This window comes from Ambystoma mexicanum, chromosome 10 (assembly GCF_040938575.1).
Source record: "Ambystoma mexicanum isolate Mex_15411 chromosome 10, UKY_AmexF1_1, whole genome shotgun sequence".
NCBI classification, from domain to species: domain Eukaryota; kingdom Metazoa; phylum Chordata; class Amphibia; order Caudata; family Ambystomatidae; genus Ambystoma; species Ambystoma mexicanum.
The window spans coordinates 291,141,222-291,165,538 of NC_090932.1; the positions used below are offsets into that span (position 1 = coordinate 291,141,222).

The window sequence follows — 24,317 nt, forward strand, 5'->3', positions numbered from 1 at the left end:
AAAGAGCAGGGTAAATAGACTCACGGGCGGACAGTGAAGAAAGACGAATATAAGAATTATAAATTGGATAGAGTGGAGATAAGTGGGAGACAGGAAGACCGAAAGATCACAGAAGTGCAATAAAAAAGTCTAGATATTGTAAGAGAAGAGATCAAGAGTTTAGTGGCATTAAGGTAAGAAAAGGGCAAGCTTTGTGAATATTAAAGAGATGGACCTGACAAGATCGAGAAAGAGAAGAAATCTGAGAAGGGAACAAAAGCAGAGAGTCCAACTGAACACCAAGGTTACGAGCATAAGAAGAAATCGACAAGAGCGTAGGAGGAAAGGCAATCAAAGCTGGAGGGGTAGGGAAGGAATAGTAGAAGCATGAAAGAATGGAACCTCTGTTTGAGAGGAGTTAATTTCCAGATAGTGTCCAGACATCCAGGATTTGATGTCAGACGGGCAGGACGAGAGAGTGGTGTGGAACTGTGGAGAAAAGATGGAAAAGGATAGAAAGAGTTGTGTCATCGGCATAGAAATGGTGCGAGAGACCAAACCAAGATCTAACAGCAGCAAGGGGTGGGGTTTGGAGTATGAAGACGAGAGCACCAATTACAGAGCCTTGGGAGACTCCGTGTGAGAGAGAAAAATAAGGGGACAGATCACCCGCCCAGGAAACAGACTAGGTGCTGTAAGGGTCCAGAAGAAGGAGGCTGACAGAAGGGTGGCATGTTTGGGGCTAAAGACTTTCATTGACTAGGAAAGATAAAGAAAACCCATCTATCCCTATTCCTAAAAGGGGTTTCCCTGCCTCAACTAAAGAGATAACATGATTGTCAGGATGTCTGTCAACTCAAGTGTCCACTGTCCTGTGTCAAGAAAACCTTACTTCTGTCCCTTACACTAGAAACTAAAGAATAAGGCAGTACTGTTCTGTTTCTAGGAGAATGACTCCCTTCTCCTGGGATATGGCTCCTGGTTTGATGACAGTTCCCAAATCTTAGAACAGTCTTGTGTCTCACATGTTGTCAGGGGATTGGCTCCCTTCCCCTGATGGTAAAGTTCCAAACAATACGTTCTTGGTGGGCCAGGAGAATGTCTCCCTTCTCCTGATGTCTGGTCTCAGATAGCCTGGGGGAATTATTCCGTTCCCCAGGCCTTTTTGAACATTTCTGCTGGTCCAGGTTACCTTCCCCAAGTCCTCTTTTCATTAGGCTTCACACTTACAACAACCACTTCTAAGTGTTAGGAGGGTCCTAGACCCTGGCTTTTCTTCTTCTTTGACCTGGCCCACTTGGTTCACTTCCCTGCCAAGTACTGCCACAGGGAAGATATCTCGTATTGCACTCTTGCTTTCGGCCCCACACCCTGGTTACTCATCTTTGAACTGGCCCACTTGGTTCACTTCCCTGCCAAGTGCTGCCACGAGGAATATAACTCATATCTTGTTTACGGCCCCTGACCCTCCTTTGGCTGTCATTGGGCTTATCTCTGCCACTGTCGTGAGAGACTCTCCCTCTCAACCCTCTCAAGTTCTCTTTATGGTGCTTAGGGTTGTGTTGAATCCTGCAGAGTCATCATTGAACGCCAGCCTAAGATCTCCTCCCATGTGACCAGGGGAAGGCAGTCGCTACCTGATGGTACTATGAGGCATGGAAGGAGATGGCTTTCAGGTGAAAGTGGTGTCTCCTTTGGGAGAGACGTGTTATTCATTTTGTGAGGATGAGAATCCTACAATTCCCCAATATCTATTGGCTTGTCGTCATTGTAAAAGTCCCTCTCCTGAAGAAACCCAAGGAACTTTCTGTCAATAATCATCTAGGTAGAATCAGTTGTATACTTTGGGAATTCCTGAATTAGATGTGGCATCCTTTGCTGCCCATGATTCTGTCTTGGGTAGAAATCTTAGCACAATGATAAGTCACACATCCCTCATATAACATCTCTTAACTTTAATAACATTCAATTCAACAAACACAGAAATTAATAGATCTGAAAGATTTAATTTCGTAATGGACTCCAAGTTCCATAATGCCTGTGGTACTGGGACAAGGAAGAAGGACCAGGAGTTAATGAGGATCAAAAGTGCCACTGAAGAAAATGTGCCATCTAGTTGTTGAGAGGCGAAGCACCTGAGCCGAACATTTGAATCCAGAAGTGTACCACACCTGTGTGGGGGAGGTGGGAGAAGGAGCAAGAGAGACGTCACTCTCCCAGGCTGTGGCTTGGGTTGCATACAGAGAACCAGGTGTGCAGAGTGGCGATGAAGCGGATACGGCCGAGGAGACCGGGAGAGCCGTGGTCGCTGAAGGTGGAGCAGCAGAGGCTCCTAGAGAGAGAGGGACCCAGACGGCGAGAGAACCAAAGAAACTCCCGAGATACCGGAAAGAGGAATCGCTGAGCCCTGCAGCACCTGGATAAGACGCCGAAGCTGCCAACAATAACCGATGAGCCTCGGAAGAGACACAGGGCATCGGGCACTTCGTAGCGCATACGGCTCCCGCAATTGAATTATGGGAAGTCTGAGTACAAAGTGACATAAGGAGCGGGTGGCAAAGAAAACTGGATAAATGCCTAATCAAACACCTTAATTGGCGAGATGTAAAAGTGCAAGAAGGGCACAAATCTCCATTTATGAGATGTCATTGGAGAAAACTGTAACCCACCTTTCCAACAGTGCAGACACTAAAACCAAGCGGTAAAAGTGCAACAAGGGCGCAATTCTCCCTTCCTGAGACACCAGTTTGGGGAGATCTGTAACCCATGTTGCCACTAAAGAAGAGATTAACTGTAGTAGTAGGAGTTGTCTTCCTGGCAGGAGAGTCAACCAGGAAACTGACCATTTCTAGTTAGCCCCTGCAGGCGAGTAGACCAGGAAAGAGACAGTTGAAGGAAAGAAATGTGGTTGTGGTAAAAAAGTGTTGTGGAGAGATATTAATAACTATATCATTTTTACAAAGTGCTTCATCCTCAAAAGTAATGGGCATGCTATCCTGACAAAAAGCATACCATTGGAAGAATACTTGTGATTTACTTTGAAACATGAGAAAGACATTGGGCCTCATTATGAGTCCGGCGGTAGCCATGCCGGTAAATACCGGCACAGCTTTCACCGGAGTCATGAATTTTTCCGGCACACAGCAATGGGGACTTACCAAGGCATTACAGCCCCGGCGGTCCCGGTAAATGCCTATTGCCGGGCACTGTAAAATGTTACTCCCCATTCCCATACGGGTCCCATTGAGCTCAATGGGAACAGGGAGGACGGATGCACGTGCACCATTCAGGAATGGTGCCAGTGCATCCATCCGTCAAGGTCTGCGAGCGGGTGCCGTTCCGCCCTCCAGGTCAAACCTGGCGGGCCGAAAGGCACCCACTTGCAGAACTTGTAGTTTGCTGGTCCGGGAACACCGGTACCGGCAAGCTTATCGGTACCGTTGTTTCCAGACCGGCAACCTTATAATGAGGCCCATTGTTTATGAAAGAGTCATTGGCCTTATCAAGAAGGATATTTCGGAGAAGAACGACTGCTTTAGTTTTAAGCAAGTGTTTATGGAAAAGACATGTGCTTTGCCAAGTGGAAGACGCAGAGGATGGAAAATACATTTTTATGCTGAAGTGAACAGATCCTTGTTAAATCAGAACTTGTCAAAGGGTATCCCTGAATTGATCCAGGGGAAGGGAGCCCAACCCTGGTCACACAAGGAGTACTTCCTAAAATGTATAAGTTTGAGCTTTGCACTGGTTTGTTGAACTGAAGATAGCCAAATATTCCATATACATTTGTGTTGTATGTATTAGTGTGAGGGTCGGATACTAGGTCATCTTTCTTTAGTTTTAGTTTGCTAGGTAGGACATTCTTGTTAGCATAGGGAAATATAGGTGTTTATCTCACCCTTTTTATTTTTAATAAAATGGCAAACATTGAGAGAATAATACCTTTCTGTCCATCTCGCATTTCTGACCCCTCAGACAGTTCTCTGCCCTTCCCTGGTGGTCAACAGGCTTCATTCCACTACTGCGGTGAGGAGGGGGTTTGTAGGCTTCCTTCCCCTGCCATGCCACCCAAGTGTTATGGTTGAAAAGGAGCCTAGGGACAATTGCATGCACCCTTTTGGTGAACTACCTGCGTCCCCTCCGGATCTCCCGTGCCACCGTTTACCTTATTGGGGTTCTCGGCACATCACTGGAGCTTCCTGGGGTGGCGGGAGTTCATTTTGGCTTCTCCAGCGTCTTGCTTCCCCTGCGGCTGTGCAACTGCGTTCCTGGCTGCCGTCTGCATTCCTTCTCCCTCTCAACACTGCTGTATAGGGGTCTGCTCCTGCGGACCTTCCGATCATCCGACACAGCGGACTGCCAGATTCGTTGGAGCTGTCTCCCTCTGGATCAGCAACGCAGGTTTGAATCTCCCGCGTTGGGTGGGGTGCGCAGCACACCTGCAGTCTTCCGCAGCTGCCCGAGACGAAGTGATTGTCCATTGTCGACTTTTTTGCAGTGTCTGAGCCCATTGTATAAGTCCTTCGTCTCTTTCACCGGTTTCATCTTCTTTGCTCAAAGAGGCCAAATCGTCCCAGTACTTGGATTACCTAGGTTCCTGTCGTTCTTCTTTGTCTCAGTACTTTCAAGAACTTTGAGACACTCTACCTTATTAACAGTATATATGTCTACTGTCTACAAAGAGGAAGAGTTATCAGTTTTTATGTGGCTAGGACTTTGGAATTCAGGTGTAATGACCAACTCTTTGTGGCTTTCTCTCTATCCACGAAGGGTCTGGCTGTGTCAAAACAGACAATCCCTCGGTGGATAACTCTCTGCATTGCAGAATGTTGTCAGAGAGCCGGTAAAGATCTGCTACCAGGCAGGGCACATTGCACTAGGGGTATGGCAGCATCATCTGCATTGCAGAGGGGTGTACCAGTAAGGGAAATAAGTCAAGCAGCGACGTGGGCGTCGCTCCACACGTTCACCAAGCATTACTGCCTGGATGTAGCACATGGTTCAGATGCTCGATTCGGTAGAGCAGTTTTGCAGAGCTTCCTTGCTTAGTGGTTTCATTCTGACTATGCACACTGTACTGCTTTGGGAGTCTATCTGATGAGGAATCTGCGGGAGAATGGAATCCATTGAAGGAGAAATTACTTGTGTGTAATGTTCTTTCCCTGGATTTCTCTCCCCCAGATTCTTCATCACCCTCCCACCCGGCCCCGCTATGAAAGTGGTCTGCAGTCTATAATTGGTTATCCTCTTTTACTGTGATGAGGTTATGACTAGTTGTGTTAGGCACAGTTTGATACCTTGCTGGTTTAATGCTGTCAGTCACTGACTTTCCGTACAGTACTGTTACTCAAACAAAATAAATTGTCTTTAGCCTATTTTCTGACTGAATCCTATGGATTCTTCCTCTGTGGCTGTTGAGCTTGTGGGGGGAGGAGGAGGGCCGTGGAGAAACTAAAGTACCAGGGCGACTTGGTATATATGCCACCCGATGTGTCCGGAGGCGACAAGTGGCATGGTCGAGTCGTGCTATGCCCCCTGTCGAAAAAGTTTCTGAGCAGCTGATGCTGGAATGGATATCTATTTGATGAGGAACCTGCACGAGCAAAATCCATAGGAACAACATTACCGGTAAGTAATTTCTCTATTTGTAACCTGCCAATGTTTAAGTAGGACACTGAAGAAGTCAAATCAACAGAACCTATATGTGGGGTAATTGTGTTTTGTTTTTTGTTCTGAGTTATAGAACTTTTCATCACCCATGTTTTCTGACAGGGTGCACAACTAATCCTTACTCTGTGTTGTACAAGGTTTTAAAATAATTCAGACTTAAATTGTATTGTGAAAGATGTAAAGTGATGTGTTTGAGTGCTTCCGATTGATTTTGAGTTTTTGACATGCCTTATTTTGGATCTAGGGAATGGATGTCAATCTTTTTAAGGAGGTCTATGAATCCCCCAATGTGAACTTCATCCTGTCACATGCGATGTACTGCCGTGATATTCTCAAGCTGAAGAAAGGACAACGGGCTGTCATTAGCAATGGGCGGGTAAGACCTTTGTGCTAGGGATTGATAGGCCTTAGCTATTGCAGCTAAAGTGTATTCATATATAAAGTTTAACATATATTTGTATAATTAAAACTCATTCATTGTGATACCCATATACAGGATTTGTGTGTGATATCAGATTGAAGAAAACGATGAGTGTTTTTATGGCCTCTGATTATATGATATGTGGCATTTATAATGCGCCAGTACACAAGTGTTTCTAGGTGCGACAAGACAAGGAGGGGGAAACAAAGGGAGGACAAAATAACGATCTTACTAGACCTTGTGTCAATCAGATTGCGCAAGTGTGGGTAAGAGGGAAGGGTAGTTTTATTTTTTTATTGTGTTTGGTTTATCACCATTAAAACCTTTATAAAATTCCACACATTCAATTTCTAAATTCATAAATTCATAAATTCGATCTAAAACATTCACCATTATCTATAACTCACCATAAAACCTTGACATAAAACCAACATTTAATACCGTTTAAGTTGTACCTTTCTACTTATATACCGATTAAAATCAACTCATTGTTTCATTTCTACTAATCCGCTACATGCAATTCGTTTTCATTTTCCCTTGACACATTTCTACTTAAAATTAACTAATTCAATTCATTAATGCAATTGCAGACCTCTGGAACAGACATCATAGATTTCTTTTTGCAATGGCAATATTTCTGTGTTAATTACATACTTTGACCATACTAAATTCAATTCCGACTTATGAAGATCATGCAATCTGACTTTGTTTTTGTTTCATCACAGACCTTTATACTCCACCACCTTTGCACAGAGCTTCACATCTATTAAATACAGCAGTTCCACAATACCTACATTAAGTCTTGTGCTATTTCCCCACATACCTCGGTTGCATATTAAATCTCGAGTAAACGGTCCTTCATTGTCTAGATATATCTTCAATATTTTACGTCTTTCCTTCTCAAAGTGTGGACAATACAATAATACATTCTTCAGGGTTTCTTTACTATTACATTTGTTCGTAAAATCGACATAAACCACTTTGGTCTACCCCACCTAAATTTTTCCAATATCTGATCTTATCTAATGTAGGTAGCTGATTAAGTTTGAAGCGTAAATACATTCTTCTTGCAATCGGGCAAGGAAATTGTATTAGGTACATAGGTCTATCACCCCATTTTCGGCAGTAACTGCTGTATTCTGCAAATGACTGGTAGCTACCTACTTTGTCTGAGAGAATACACCAATAATATTCCTGAAATGTATTTTTGGTAAATGTGCACATAAATCCTCTATACTAACATTTATGTAATAGAGAATGGAACTCAGTTTGGCACATGATTTTCTCAGGGACGGGACGTGGTTCTCTTTTGCTATTCGATAAAGATCTTCATATAATGACTGTTTAGGCGGATTCATTATTTTAGTATTGTTCATCAGCAAGCGCCAATTTCTTTTTACTGATGGAGGAAGTAATCCTAGCTCATGCCATATGATTGAATTGGGAATCGATGATGCAAGGCCCAACACGTTTTTCGAAAGGCAGCCCTGCAAGACGTCCAAATGTGCGTCAACCTCAATTCCACATATGTCTAAGCAATATAGAATAATTGGTTCCACTTTAAGAGTGTAAAGTTATATTGGGGGAGGAGGGAGAACATGCAATACTTAGGCATGATTATTCTCATTTGCGATGTTAAAGGTTTTAATTTGTGATTCAACAACTTCCTCCACATCGAATACCCATCAGTAAGAGTGTAGCCTAGGTATTGGATGACAGGAGCATAGGTGATAAAAACACCATTCCATATCCACAAAAATTTTGTCCATTTGCGCTTGCCATCTGCAAATATTACTATATTTGATTTAGCAGGGTTTACCTCCAGATTGTGATTTGAGGCAAACACTGCAAATTGATCTAATTTGTGCTGCAGCCCGAAAGGAGTTTTGTCGAAGAACAATAAATCATCTGCAAAAGCCATCCAATTGAGGTTCAGTGAACCAAGCTTTACAGGATATATAATTAAGTTGCTCCAAGCCTCATCCAAATCCGATATGTACAAATTTAACAGGACTGCCGCCATGTTGCAGCCCTGCTTCACCCCAATTTCGGTTGGTATGGAATCAGTAAGCACTCCCTCCACGTTGAGTCTGATCCTATAACTAGTATTCTGGGGCAGTTTCGCGATCACTGCCACCAAGTATTTGGGAAAGCCCCTTCCAATCATTTTTTCCCATAATACCGCTCTAATTACACTATCAAAGGCTGCTGTTAAATCTAGGGCCTTCATATATACAGGTCCAAGCTTTGAATGCTTTATTTGTGTTTGTAGATGTTTAAGAATGGTTGTGTTTAAAGGGTAACCCATTTGTTTACAAAATCCCACTTGATTGGGGGACAGCACATTATGTTGGTCAATGAAGCATTGGATTTGCTTTAAAAGCAAAAGGAGAACATTTTTGATGACACATCGGTAAGGGAAATAGGTCTGAAATTTTCTGGACTATTAGCCGGTCCCTTATTGTACACCGGTATTATTATTGCGGAATGTCATGAAGTAGGAATAATCCCATATCTGTGGATGTTATCGAACTTCGCTCTCAATAAATGAGCCCATAACTCCGGATCGGCTTTGCCAGTAACCCATCGGGGCCTGGGGCTTTGGAATTTTTCATCCTATGGATTGCATAGCATATGTCTTGACTAGTCCAAGGGGGCATTCCATCCTCCATTATATCAGACACCAGTTTGCCTTGCGAGATACATTTCTCAGGCAAACGATATTTTTTTAGTATGTATGTAGTCCACACCTCCACAGAGATGGCTGGTTCAATTGGTCTTTCAATGTGGGTGGAAATCATACCTAACGTTGCCCATACCTGGTGAGTGTCATCATTTAATAGCTGGTAAATCATTTGTTGATAATCTATAATTGCAAGTGCTTTCCTCAAATACTTAGTTTTATTTTTATAAGCTTGGTTAATAACTCTTATTTCCTCATGACTAAATAGCGGAAGGAGCTTTTGCCTCAGTATGTATCTAACAGCGTAGTTTTTTCTTTTTTATGTAATGCGAGCTCACAATGATAATAATGTTGGCGGGGTGTACGTGCAGGTTTGGGCCCATTGGAGGCAGAAATCAATGCACTGGTGAAATTGAATGAGTTGGTCAAGTCGTGCTTCTACCTCCATAGGTGAATGCCCCTCATACATACTACCCCAGCTACACGCAGAATCAGACCCAATGCTTCTAGTAAATTGTGCACAGGTGGCAGGAATCCGCCTTACTGTCAACAAATGACGGTCTGATTTCACCAGAACCATCATGGGGGTCTTCCTTTAAGTTTATTGTGACAAAGCTTTATGACCAATAGTATAGCCAAATGATCACTAAACGCCAGAGCTAGGATATGAATGGGTTCAAGATGAATGTACAATTTAGTGGACACGAAAAAATAATCAATAAATGAAGTGCTAGTTCCACGAGACCATGTATATTGATATGAACCCTCCTCTATTCTCACCATTTGTACGTCCCATTAGAGGAAAAAATCTATCAATTTCTGGCCATTTTGTACCGCCAGAGTGGAGTAGCTTCCCTTTTGTTCCCTACAGACATGGGGTAACACATAACACCAGGAGTTAAAATCACCTCTGACTATTATTTTTGTAAGTGGATTACAGGAGAGTGCCTCTTCAAATATTAAGCTTAGGGTGTCTTGCAAGTGAATGAAATCAATAGCATTCTTATTCCAATAAATACATACTAGCAACAGACAAGTTTTAACCTCTGAGCCTATATACAACTCCACTACCAAAATGTGATCAGATTTATAAATCACGGTGGCAGATGCATGGCAAGCAACATTAATTAATATAGCCATCCCACCTACAGGACTTTTTGCTGGATGTACACATGAATGGTAACCTTCAATTTCAAACAGAGCTATACACATAGTCTCTTGGAGAAATGACATCAGGAATTGCTTTTTTATCCAGTTGCGAGAACCATTTCTGAAAAGTATTCAATCCGCATGAATTCCATGAGATAACAGTAAACTTCGCTACACGAAAATGTGGATGGGGTGCATAAAACAACTTAGAATTGTGCATAAAACAACTTAGAATTCGCAGAAATGATCCGAGTGCATGGACAGATCTGAGTGCGTGGAACGGTTTCGGAGTGCGTGGAACGGTTTCGGAGAGCATAGAAGTGCGCGACATACATGAATGGTTTGGAATGCAAATTTGAGTTCTCCGTTTCCCATTCTTTGATGCTGGGGAACATGTGCCAAACCCACAAAAGACATTGCTTTCACATCACTATTGTGTTTTTCTTCAAAGTGAATTGGTAGTGAATAGGTTTGGTCCTTGTTTTTTATGGCCCGATAGTGTTGCAAAATGCGCAGTTTTAAGGGACCTATTGTGGATCCAATGTAATGTAGTCCACAACTGCATGTAATGGCATATACTACATACTTGGTAATGCATGTTATCTTGTGTTTATATTTCCATGATATCCCTTTACTACTCACAAACGGTACTTTGGTTACATGATTACACATTTTGCAATGTCCACGTTTGTTGAAGCCCACCTGATAGCCCCTATTCTGAAGCCAATTGGAGTCATTCTTTTTTGTTTTGACCGTACTTGGTGCTAAAATGTTCTTAAGCGTTGGTGCTCATGCGAAACGTTACACTAGAATTTTCACTTAATACTTCATTAAGGTCTGTATCCGTAGTTAATATATTCCAATGCTTCTGCATTATGGTCTTGATTTGTTCCGCCTGTTGATTATATCCTGTGATAAATCTAATCACTTTATCTTTGCTTTTTAACACATAGTTCTTTTAACTTTTTCTGCCTTCATATAACCATCAGGAATTTGTAGTCTGATATATTTTTGAAATATATATATACATGTATATAATTTTCCCAGGTGGGTCCGCTGTTGTCGATGGAACCTTGAAGATGTAGAGTGGGCTATTAACAAGTTGAATTACTCAAAAGCGGCGGGTCTTGATGGCATTCCATCTTGCGTCCTTAAATCTGATCCTACGCTACGGCCCTTTATTTTGAAAAATAAATATGATCACATTTTCAAGACTAAATGTATTACAGTTTGATGGTTACAATCATTGATCGTCCCAGTCTTTAAAAAAGGTAACATCTCAGATCTGGCCAGTTACAGGCCTATATGGAGGCTGCTTCTAAAAAATAAATTCTATTCGTAAACTGAATGATTTGGAGACATTTCTTAAGGCCAATCATACCCTCTCTCGGTTTTATATAGGCTTTCGTAAGAACAAGGGCACTGCACTTAATGCAACTTTTTTGTCTCACTTACTTGAAACCACAAAAACATCGCAAAGTGGTCCGATTTATATGGCATCGCTCAACATGAATTCTGCCTTCGATTGTGTGATTCGAGCACTCTTATGGAGTAAAATGGCTATGCATGGGATATCTCCTATCGCAATAATCTTGCTCATTGTGATGCTTCATCAAAACACCTTCTATCGCGTGCGTATAACGCAAGAAGGTGCCTTAACGGAAGCCATCCCCACGTCCATGGGGGTTAAATGGGGTTGTAGTCTTGCTTCAACCTTGTTTAACCGATACCTGAGTGACCTAGATGAGCTATGGCAGAATCACAATACATTTCCTGTAAATTTAGGTAAACTAGGCATTAATTGGATGGCATTTGCCGACGATTTAATTTTGTTTGTCAAAAGGCCTTTTGGCCTACATTGTAAACTGCAGATTTTTTATGGAATATGCGTTTAACAATAACTTACATCTGAATGCTGAAAAATCTAAAATAGTATTTGCAGAACAGAGTTAAATTAAAACTATGAGGTGGACGATGGAGGGGGCTTGCAGTAGAACGTGTATTACATATGCGCTATCTTGGATACAATCTCTGTGATCTCTCCCCATCAGTCATGTGGAAAAAATCACTTACTCGTAAGCTTAGACCACTTCTTTCACAAATAAAAGTGATGTAGAGAAAACTCTGTAAGTTTTCTCTCTCTCCAGCAATCTAATTTTATCATTTAAAATGGAATCCATATTACTCTATGGACTAGACATGTGTTTGGTTGACATGGATGATTTTCTCAATCATTTACAGGGTAAGATATGGGAGGAGACATTGGGTCTTGCCAAATCTTTGCCCAACCCAATCATTAGGCATGAACTAGGATTGAATTCCATAGCTTCTAAATTTCAGTGGAGACTTGTAAACAATTATGCAATAATTATCAATCCTCCTAGTAATTCACTGTACGAAAATCTTGGTCAAATGTTAAATGAAGCATCTCCACAGACTTTGCTTAAATTTCGGGAAAGAATGACACATATCCTGGCAAAGATTGGTGCCAACTATCAAGAATTGATTTTATGCCCAGGCAATGTTAAAAAAAAAAAAAAAGCTTTACTACTTGGATTTGGCAGACACAATTGATGCATTAGGTAAATATTGTCTCTATCGGGAATACGCTTGCTGTATAAAAAAAAAAGAGCCAGAAGGTGTGCGTAGTTGCAGCAGTTCCCTTGCGACAAAGCGCAATGTTTACATATGAGATTTAAATGTTATTTGTTTAAGCTGAGAGCCTTCTTGTAACCACTGCGCCCTGGTACCTCTGGGTCTGGCGCGCAATACATATAAATAAACAAACAAACAAACAAACACTAGAGAGCGGATCAAGAATTGGGATAAAACTCTCTAAAGGAGGGTTGGACTCTGTCGCTTGAGCTCTGATGTTAACTGTGAAAACACTGTGACATCTTGTCACAGTATGTAGTTACTTTGAAGCAGAAAGAATTAAGTTCTTTGGTAAGATAAATGTTGGTGATACCGGTTTTTCGAGAAATTTCTTATGGATGAGATGTATGTGGGGCAAAAATGTCTCTTTAATTATTTCACTTAACAACTTTCTTATGCTAATAGACAAGGAATTTATCCCAATTGGGGTTGCGTAAAATGGATTTTCATTCTTCACGATTTTAATGATTGGCTCCATTGCCCTTTTGAAATGTATCTTAAATGTTCCCTTGGGTAATTGCAGAGCATACAACATGCACACTCGAATATTTATTTTGCACACACATTGTGTTGCACCTTGTAGCATGGTCATTTTTTTAATGTGTTTGAGTGGCTGGGCTTACTCTTTACCCACATTGATTAAGGTGTTACTGCGAGCGTAACAAATTTGACCTGTTTAAACTAACTATTTTCATTGCACTACTGTATTTTATGTATTTGAAGATAGTGTTCTTTTTTATTAGTTTATGTGAATTTGTCTTAAGTTGTTGATGTGCATATGTAGGTTATACATTCCTTTTTTCTCCATATGAAAAATGAAGTTCTCCATATTGTTGAATTTTTTCTTTTACAATGTTAAATTTTCTGTTTTTAGCCTTTTGTTTGTATTGTAATGCAAAAAATGTAGAGCTTTTAACTTGTGGCTTATATCTTCTCTTGTAAAGGTTTGTCTGAATAAACCATACGCAATTAAAAACAATGTTTTGTATGCCTGAGATAAAGAAAGAAAGAAAGAATCCTAAGAGCCGTAAATGCGAAAGGAACCATTGAATATCAACATCTTAAGACCCTGATTTTTGGTGACATGGCACCGGCAACTGGAAAAAAACGGGAAACTGAACTTGCTTAAGAAAGCCTTCATTGCGCGTGGGGTTAAGGCAGCGTTATGGCAGCCTGCCACACTTAGAGTTCCTTGAAAGGGGAAGGAATACATTGTGCTCGTGTGCAAGGTGCTGAGAAATTGTTGAAATCCATCCCTGCAGTGGTTGAAGCGGATACGGGAAAGGGTTGACTGTATGGGGGATTCTCTCCCGTTCAGAGGGAATATATTAAAGTAAGGTAGCCAAGGAGATATGCTTTACAGGAGGTAGTTAAAGGGGTTGTGTGTTACTTTGCTTTTTGTGGGTTTGGGTCATTGGAACGGAACAGGATATTCCATTAGCCCAGGGGTGGTTCACAGAAGAAATCTGCAGGAGGAAGTATGTAATGGGAGCCCCTTCCCATGAGGACCAGTTGTAAGGCTGCTGCCCTATATTCCCCCAGCTGGTGGTACTCAGCAGGTGGACCTAATTGGAGTGGGAAACCCTCTCTGGGGCCAGTGATGACCAGTGACTACCATGTTTGGAGAAAGCGGTATCCCTAGAAAACCCCCACCTCTCCACCCCAACCCTCCTATGCCATATATTTCTGTAGTAATACAGAAGAAGTAAAGAGTACTGTGATGAGGAAGGATCTCTTAGTTGCAACACCATCATTCGATCAGTACTGGGATGAGGAAGAGGCGCAGAGCAGTACAGAGTGCCTTCCAGAACCACTTGGCCCATTCTGCGGTTCTCGAATGCCGATTGGAAGGGCTCAAGTTAAAAGCAAGGATTGGCTTGATAAAGTGTCAAGCCCGCTCTGGTGTAGCCGGGGGCGTAGTGTGCATAGGGAAGAAGAAAGGCAGACCGGGGATCTGAACAAGGAGAAGGTCTATGTGAAGAAGCTGGTCTGGTGTGCAGGGACAGACGGTGAGAAGCAAGGAAGACACTTCAGACATCCCCAAAGGTCGGCAGTTGTGGAAGAACGGTCCAACGCCGACAAGGAAGAAGCAACAAAGGCAGAGTCGCCAATCTCTGGAGAAAAGGAAGATATGATATGGTATTTGTAAGGCGCCTATACACAAGTGTTTCGAGGCGCGAGAAAGGAAGCGGGGGAAGCCCCACCGTAAAGTGGCAGAGATAATCTGAGGGGGCAAGTAAGCTAATCGAGCCACATTAACAGGTCTAGGACTCGATAAGACACTCAGAAACCCTAATCAAGGGAGGAATACTTGGTGGAACAGTGAACCAAGTTTAGTGGGGTACTGGTGGAAACCCGCAGTGAGAGTCTGGAACCCGCACCCATACAAATAACTGTGAGAATGATCATCAATAAATACAATACATGGCAGGCGAGTAAACCAAGTCTGTATGCAACCCCAAAGCCTGGGAGTGCATCCAGGTTGTTGTTCTTAGTGCCAGTGCCTGGTGGCAGAAAACCAGGTCTGCCAGTCGGGGACCCAGATACAGAAAAGAAGCCAGAGAAGGGCCAACTAGGGACCCGAGTTTTCCCCAACCGTTGTTGAACTTTGCAATACGCCTGAACAAGGATGGGGAGGGAGATAGTCCACAATACTTCAAGGTCTGAAGATTCCAGAACTATCTTTTGTTCAGGTGAAGGGTGCTACTCCCCGTGGTGTTGAAAGACCTTATTTTCATTTAGTTTAAACTTAGATGTGAGGGACAGAGTTAGGTTTCTGACATTTGAACATTGGGACTTTTGCTTTGGGCATTCTGACACTAGTTATTTCAGTTGAGGCAGGGAAACTGGTCTTAGTTAGGGCAAGATAGGTTTCTTTTTTCCTTTTTGCACCTAAATAAAAGTTTCTAATAATCACCATGACCCCTTGTGTCAAGAGTCTTACTTCTGCACTCGTACAGCAGACCGAGGATGGGAATACTTGGGATAGTTGAATAAGAGAATTGCAGTCTGCCTCGATATGGTTATTGGGGGCACCCAAGAGCATGAGGGGTTCAAATAATTACACTTACTTACGGAAGACTCTTGAGGGGTGACTTTCTTATGCCGTCCAGTGAGTTTGCATCATTGTAGCCCGAAGTGGTTGGTGTTTTTGAGGAGCAATCCAACACCCCCCTAGAATGAAGTGGACTACTAGAGAAGTGCCACTATTTCAATGACATGTTGATGTATAATTGGTGGGTCACACGATACTGGGTCTTCTCATTTTGGGCGCTTTGCTCTCGTTAATGTTTACATGTCAAAATGTAATACAAATACATTTGAAAAAAAGTACCTTGTGAAGTGAAAGGTACTTAAGGACAATTCACTAGGTGTTGTCAGTTTTCCCCAGGACGGAGCCCCTTCTCAGGCAAGGGTGGTGAAGCTGCTTAATGCGGGAAGACCTCATGGTGAGGGACTCCTCTACTGGGGATAAGGACAACCACATGGGTGATATACTCTACTGGGGGTTAAGGACACCAAGCTGGGTGATATACGGCACAGCACCCGAACCCAAACCTACCTTAAACCTCTAGCACCCTCTCACACCCCCTCTCCGACTGACACAACCATGGGCTATTGCAATATCTGGTCAGTTTCACCCTCTGAGACCAAGATCATCCAAGATGAAAAAGGTAACATAATGTCAGTTTAATCTAAGACGAAGATCGTCCGAAAAGCAAGGTCAACCCCTATGCAAGTTCTGAGAAGGGGGCCCCAAGGAGCCATGAAGAGTTATGAAATGAGAGAACGTTCTAGTGGTCCACGGGGAAGTAGTCACCAAAACACTGTAAAAAGGAATGAAAGACTCACTGATGGAGGGAACTGTCCTGGATGCCGGCCAATCGAAAAGGAATGCAACACGGGAGACAGTCCATCCCAGGAGAATCAAGGGTGGAGCGGAGAACGCTCTATGGAAGCCGAAAGCAGTCATCCACTGGAGGAAGCAGATGGCAAGAGTCCTTTGCCTTGTGATGTGGAGCTGGTCGAGAATGTAGCAGGAGGCTGAGAAGCGATGGCGCGACCTTCAGAAGGTGGACCGTGCTGTTCTGCAACAGCGCCTACACAGCAAACTGACAAGCAGGAATGAAGATCAGGAAACCGTGAAGTCGAGGTAAGGCCCATACAAGGCCCCCAAACGAAGGAAGAACCGGCAGAGCGTCCCAAAGGCAGCAATGGTAACGGGGGTAACGCGGGGACTGGTAGGGGCATAAAGCTTGAGAGAAAAGACAATTCAATGGATTGCATTTCTCCAGCGGATTCCTCATTAGATAGATATCCTCATCCAGCTCTGCTGCTCAGAAAATTCTTCGACAGGGGGCATAGTGGACCTCGACTCGGCCGTCGATCCGTCTTGCTCAGTGCTTGATCATCAGTTCCGGATGTGACGTATAGATACTACATCACTACGCACCTTACCTCAGTTCCTTTTTTCTGCACGCTCGACACGCTGCTCCTGAGGAACTTAGCGAGTTACTCATTGAGTCCTCGACTCATCAAGCCCTCTTCCCTATTTTCTCATTTCATATGGCTTTTATTCAACAATTTTGTCATTTGCCAAAAAAAAGAACATTTGATGTTATGCGATTTAAAAATACAATTCACAATACAATAACTAATATATCATATTAAACTACTTATAATGGCATCGTACTATGCAGAGAGAATAAAATACAAGCAACTCTAAAACCAGCTAAAACCTTTTGTCTTAGTACATATTTGTCCCCAGCCTTTAGCAAAAATGTGGGTACAAAGATCACAATAAAGTGCATACAGAATTGCATAAGTACGGATCTAAGGTCGGGTATAATGCTCACGTGAGGGTTACGAGATCATTTTATCGCAGTTTACAATAACAACGTCATGGATCTCCAATCCTCCAGTTTTTAGTGTTCTTATTCTAATGCGCCATGCTTGATGGATAGAACTTGCGACAAAGGACACAACATTTATGTTGTTACTACGCCTAAAAAGCAAGAGGGCATCACTTGTTCTCCATATGTATTACATATTGTCTTTAGGTACCTGCACCTGGCTACAAAGATACCCTGACAAAAGAACTAAAAATGACTTATAGATTCCTTAGCTGAGCCACAATACAAACAAGCGCCATTACAAGCAGGCTCCCATTGTTTAGTACAATACGCCAGATTCAGCTGGGAAAACCTGTACCTCAGACTCAAGGTGCAAGCTAGAGGGGGTTTAAGCAGGTCTGAGTATTTTTCAAACCCCAGGGCCAGTGTGTCAGACAGGTAGTTAACTCCCATAGACAGCCCATTACAAGCATTAACCAGTTCGGCCTCCGCTATCGCCCGTTGGGTTGCCTTGACTTTGCCCGCATCTCCCAAAGTTATTCTCTGAGGGTTTACCACAGGTCTTCCAGGTTCATTACCAACAAATATTTTTTTACATGCATTAACCATGGTAAACACCTGCTGCCCTCTGAATTCAGTGTGTATGTTAGTGCCTCACGGTATATTATGAGTTCCGGAGTTGACCATAATCTAAGCCAATAGAGTACCGGTTTAAGGATGACATAACTCTGAATTTGCCTTAAGCCCAGCTCAAGATAGACTGGGCTACCCGGGCATGTTGATGGTACACGCCCGCTCCCCTCTTTTCTGTTACTGCATTTGCACGCTGCGCATTGTCTCAAGACCTAGTAGGAACGTTATTTTGTAAAAATGTTCTTCCCTGTACCTCAACCTCCCTTGTCTTGATGCGCCTTGAAACACCATTTGGCTGTATAAGCGCATTATAAATACCCAGTAAATAAAAAATAAAATAAATAAATAGTTGGGAAGAGGAAACCACTAGGTGATAGAAAAAGGGTCTGGGGCCCCAGCAAAGAGGCATTAAAGCAGGGAGGAAAGCTTGCTCATCGTAGTGGTGGAGATAAGTGCACTAGTCTCAAGAGAAGGATCTGGGATCCTAAGAAGACTCTGAACATTGTTGAAAGCAAGTTGCAAAGTGTGTATCAATCAATGTTCTGAATATCAAGTGATACCAGAGAAGGGAGTAATTCTCCCTGGCTTTGTGTATCAAGAGCAGACCAAGAGAAGGGAGGCATTCTCTTGGTCCTGAATAGAAGTCAAGTTGGTAACACCAGGGGAAGGGAGTCGTTCCCTCTCACCCCCAGACTTGTGAATGGGATACAGACATACTGGGACAAGGGAGTCATTCGCCCTGGTTATATTGGCACTTGTACAGAATCGCACCAGGAGATGGGAGCCATTCTCCTGCAGAGGACGATGTGTAAAAAATGTTTTTAAACCTGCAAATTGGGGGAAGGGAGTCATTGCCCATGGTGCTTATGTTTGAAGGGACATTTTGGTTGAGCAACAATCCAGAAACTGGAGAAAAGAGCAACGATCCTTAAAGAAGGAACTTTGGCTTTGTTTACTATTAAGTTTTATAGTGTGAGGGATACAAATCATGTTTCTGAGATATGGTAACTTATTTTATCTGCAAACATCTATTATTATACTTTAGTATAGGCAACAAGATAATAAACCCAGTCATCCTTAGATTCCAGACTGGCACTAGAAATCGGTAACCTCTATTGCTAAAAAATGATAGAACTCATTTTGGACTGCGAAACAGGAATCGGCAGCGTAAAATCCTTGCATAAGGCTTTTACGCTGCTGATACCTGTCATGACTCATTTTCGTCCATTTGTATGGTGGAGAGGAGGGCGGAACACAACTTGCTTTTCTGCTGCTTCCCTTCCTCTGCTACCGCTTCCCTTCCTCTCTGCCAGACATATGCACCAGCATTTACGACAGAATGCATTTTTATGCCAGCGCAAATGCTGGGGATCTCTGTGTCTGCTGGCTTTATGCGCTAGCAAAAAGCAGGCGGGCTCCATAGGGATCCATTTTAAATGCTGCTTGTCATGCGTTCATGGGATGAGTCGATTACTTGATTTTCACAACGGAGTCAAAAGTGCTGAGTAAAAGGCAGAGTCCGCACTCTCATGCCACTTTTCGCCCTGCACTTTTGCATTTCTCCATGCAAATGATCAAAATTCGACACCGGGTCCTGCCTATGTCTACACGTAACTGCTACCCGCCGCCTAATTCCACGGCTCAATAAAATGAGCCTCGATATGTCTTCTGGTGATGGCCTAAAATCTAACGCCTTTTCTACCGAAACTTCCTCGGAACAATCTCCGGGTTCCTATCTGATGATTTCCCCAGCAGAGACTCTGCTAGTCACCTTTGCTGTTCCTTCTGTGTTCTGTTATTCCTCTCCCTGAGTCTCTCTTACACTTGCCATCATCTCCTATCCTCCTTCTTCCTACTCCACCAACCTTCTCTCCTCTCCCTCCGTCATGCTGGCTGCACTGTCCCTTTGATGGACTGCTTTTCTTTCTCTCTTCCTATGGCTTTTCTCCACCCTTCGATCTTCTCACCACTATTCTTCTAATGGATTCTTTCCTCACTCTGATTCCTCTTCTTTCCTCATCTTTTATATTGATTTCCCAGTGCAGCTGCTCAACATTTCCACCGGCAAGGTGCGCAGTACGGCTCTGCAATGGCTGTGCGCCTCTATGCGCCCCATGGCAGACATGACTAAGGGGAAAGTATGTATAGAGGTGCTGCGCAACCTCAGATCTTTTTTTCTGTGCACTCTGCTCGTTTTAGGAGCACTGCTTCTTTGAAGATTTTATGTCCTTTTCGGATCCTCCTCTGGTTTTCCTATGCCTGCCTCATAAGGGCCACGAAGCACAGGACTGCACATAGTCAGTCGATGCACTTCAGGAATGCAAGACAAAGTTCTCCACTTTTCTTGACAAGGAGAAGACTGATGAGCAGGCCAGTTTGAGGATACCGGGTGCAGATCGTCAAACCCGAAGAACAGTCTCCGGTCCAAAAGGACAAAAAGATAAAGCACAGCAAGTGATCCCAGGCTACACTTGTTTCTTCCAAACACCATATTTCATCCTATAATGCCCAAGGGATCCTCTTCAGGATAATATCCCATACGCCCTTTTCCCCACCAATCCTCTACTCCAGAGGAATGGGAGGCCTTCAGGCTTAAGATGCTCAACACATTTGCCAAGGCACTGGCTGCTTCGGTGCCGACTGCTCGGGCGCAGATGGCTTTGGTTGCGGCCCTGCCGGTGTCCACTGTGCTCGGAAGAGCCAGCAGAGACTCAAATATATCCTGCAGCTGTGCGCCTTGAGGCCAACCACGTGCAAGACGGACAAGATTCTGTCTCGTGGCCGCACTGCACTGTCTTCAGACATTGGTCTTCCATCGTATATGTTTCCCTCGAAGGCACCATAGCCAGTGTTGGGGATCTTTGAGAGTATGCTCTGCTCCTTAGTGGTGCATTTATGTCTCACCTAGAAGATAATTATGATGAGGGGGAACCTGTTCCCTTTGGCATGGAGCCCTTCTAACCTATGGAAATTGGGGACTTCCCGAAGAGTTCTTCAGCGAACAGGTGGACTTGGAAGACCTTGCAGCCTACTTGGAGGATGCAACTGGCCTGAACACCTCACCAGAAGTGGACATGCTTCTGCTTCTGGCTCCTACCCTGGGAAAGTCTCTGGCAGCTTTTTGCACCTTTTTGCTACGTGGTGGATACCTTGGCTCTGTTGGCACCCTCACAGCCCATGTTCCAATACGAGCTGACTGATGTTTTTGATAGAGGCCCAAAGAAGGAAACCCTATTGCCTTTCAACCAGGCAGTGGTCCTGGCGCTTTCGTCTAATCCAGTCTCAGTTGTGACTGTTGACCATGACCTGTTGAAAAGATGCAGGCCTGCACCCTCTGATCCAAACTTCCCATGCATCACTGGAGAGCTTGGTTGTACAGGCTGCCATGGCCAGTCTAAAAACCACTTTCCTTCCCTCTTTACTTTCAGTTAGGAACAGCAAACGAGTGGCTGCCTGTGGCAGCAAAGTCTTTGGTTCTGCTAGCCTGGGGATAAGTTTCATCAACACCTCCTGTACACTGACCAAGTTCTGTCACAACTTTGGCACGTTATGTCGAAGGTGGCAGAGCAAATCTCTGAGGCTGAGATGAGTGATGACTTTGAGACTCCATGACGGCAAATAGACCTCTCGCCAGAACCTTCAGTCTGTCCTGAACACGACAAAGTATGTATACAGGATGATGGCTACCAGCACAGTCTTCGGAAGGTACTCACGGCAGAGGGCGTACGTCTTTTACCGGGATGTCCAGAAAAAGCTTCTGGACATGCCATTTGAAAAATAATTCCAGGCCTCAAAGGTGACTGGAAAATCGCTTGTGGACAGACTGTGCAGCAACTTTTTTTTTACTCCCTTTCGCTCTTCGCCCTCTTGACCACTGGCTGGACAACTAGTTTTTGCCTCTGGATCCTCTCCTGTTGGAGGAGGTCCATAAGCTTCTGGCAATGGGGCCATAGACCTGTTACTCTGCTCAGAACGAGGCAAGTGCTGGCACTCAACCTATTTTCTGGTGCCAATGGAGGATCCTAGATCTGTGGCTGTTGAACGTGTACCTGCTCAAGGACACCAGAAGGGAGAGCATTCATGTGTTTTCGCATCTGGACGACTGGCTCTTCAAAGCCCGCTTTTGCAGGACGTACAGCCTGTTGCACAGCTTGGGCTTCTTCCTGAACTTCAAGAAGTCTCAGTTTTCGCCGTCCCAGTCTGATTCGTAAGAGCGTCTTGGGCATTTGCCTGGGCTGGGCTCGATCTTTTCACCCGAGCACAGAGTGATGAACATCTCCAAGATGGTTCATGTCTTCCATTCACAGCAAAATGTTCCTGCCTCATCTTTTGTGTGCTTGCTGGGTCGCATGACCTCTTGCATCCTTGTAGCGCCGGAGGCCTGTTTGTGCATGAGTTTGTTTCAGCTGCTTCTGAGTTTCCAGTGGTCTCTAATTCAGGGACAAACATCAGATATTCTTCAGGTCTCAGAGAAGACAGAATGTGCTGCGTGGGCTTTATTTTCAACAACCTTGGCCCCAATTGACTCTGGTCACAGATGTGTGCCTGAAGTGCTCACCTCCAAGACCTTAAGATAAATGACCTGTGGTCCTTGTTGGAGTGCCGGGAGCACAGCAATTTGATGGAGCTGAGGGCAATCAGACGGGCCCTGTTCGCCTTCCTTCTCTCTGTATGAAGCAAGATTGCGACGGTCCGGATAGACACCACAGTGGCCATGCACTACCTCAACTAACTGGGGTTTGTGGGTTCCTTGCCTCTGTGCAGAGAAGCAATGGCTCTGTGGGTCTGGGCTCTGCAGAACAATGTGTCTCTGATGATTCTAAGTGATCCGACCGCAGCTGATTTTGCCGCGGCCGGAAAGTTCGCATGAGAAAGGTGCGAACCACCAAAAGTTTGCACCTTTCTCATGCGAACACACTTACATACTACAGGGGCTGCAGGGGTTTCCCCAGCAACCCCCGCTCACAATACTGTAAAGTATAGTGAGCGGGGTGTTGCGGGGGACACCCCTGCAGCCCCCGTTTTTATTTTGTGCTGCGGGGGTGCACCAGCAACACCCCGCTCACTATGCCACACAGTATAGTGATCAGGGTGTTGCCGGGGACACCCCCGCAGCCCCTGCAGTCTTTTTTTTTTACTTACCTGCAATGCTTCCAACCAAAGGTTCGAACTTTTGGTGGTAGCATTTTTCAGCCGTTTTGTACAGTCAGACCTTTTTTTTTCAGTCCATTCGTACAAAACAGTCTCTGATGACAGCTAATCTGGCCGGCAAGGAGAATGTGGTCGCGGATGCCTTCACCAGACAGTCATCGCCTTCACACAAGTACATCATCTGCCTGGAGATTTTCTCCTGCTGGTGTACTCCTCAAGTAGATTGCTTCACTTCCAGTGTGAACAGGAACTACAAGCGGTTCTACTCCAGGGAATTTCCTGGGCAGGGAGCTTTGGGGGAACGCTTTAACAGTCTAGTGGGTTTTCGACCTGCTCGATGCGTTCCCACCAGTTCCTGTCATACTGATGGCTCTCAGGAGGCTATGCCTGTTTTGGTCCATGGTGATCTTGATTTCTCCAGATTTGGCCCAGAGGATGTGGTACCCAGAGTTGTTGGACATGGCCATCTGCCCTCGCTGTCGATTAACGTAGAGGGCAGTCCTGCTCTTTCATTCAGAGGACGGGTCCTGCGCCGGAACCTCCACAGCCTCAACCTTCCTGCTTGGCCGCTGAAAGGTCGAGGTATAAGGAATGGGATTTGTCGGGGGATGTCCTGGTAGTCCTCTCTGCTAGGATGCCTGCCACCAACTCCATTTTTGCCTATATGTGGCGTACATTTTTGGGTTGGTGCTGAGAGAGGGACGTTGATCCTTTTACCTGCTCCACTTCCTCTGTACTGGGTTGTTTTGACCCGGACAGGCCTGCATACTGGAACTGTGATGGGGTGTCTTGCTGCCATTTCGGTTTTCAAGAGAACCCAGAGCAGGGCTCTTTTTTCATGATCCCCACGATCCTGCAATTCCTGAGCGGTCTTAGTAATGTGTTTTCCCCCACGTCAGTCTGTTTTTTCGGCTAAGGATTTGAATTTTGTGTTGACCTTTCTGATGGGTGCTCTGTTTGTGCCCTTCATTCTTGTTCTTTAAAACTGCTCACCCTTAAGCTGATTTTCCTGGTGACAATCACTTGCGCTAGATGGGTCAGTGTGCTCCAGGCGATGTCAGTTAACCCTCCTTGTTTGGTTTTCTTCAAAGAGATGGTGATGTTGAAAGTGAGGCCATCTTTT

General features: G+C 44.1%; 1 protein-coding gene across 3 annotated transcripts in view; it reads left to right on the top strand.

Moving 5' to 3' along the window:
- Positions 1-24,317, top strand: part of UGGT1 (UDP-glucose glycoprotein glucosyltransferase 1) — a 2,047,742-nt gene that overhangs the window by 1,184,871 nt on the left and 838,554 nt on the right. For all 3 annotated transcript variants that reach the window (XM_069617855.1, XM_069617854.1, XM_069617856.1), the window contains one exon: positions 5,894-6,025. In XM_069617855.1, the coding sequence (XP_069473956.1) occupies positions 5,894-6,025 (132 nt within the window). The remainder of the gene's footprint in view (positions 1-5,893; positions 6,026-24,317) is intronic.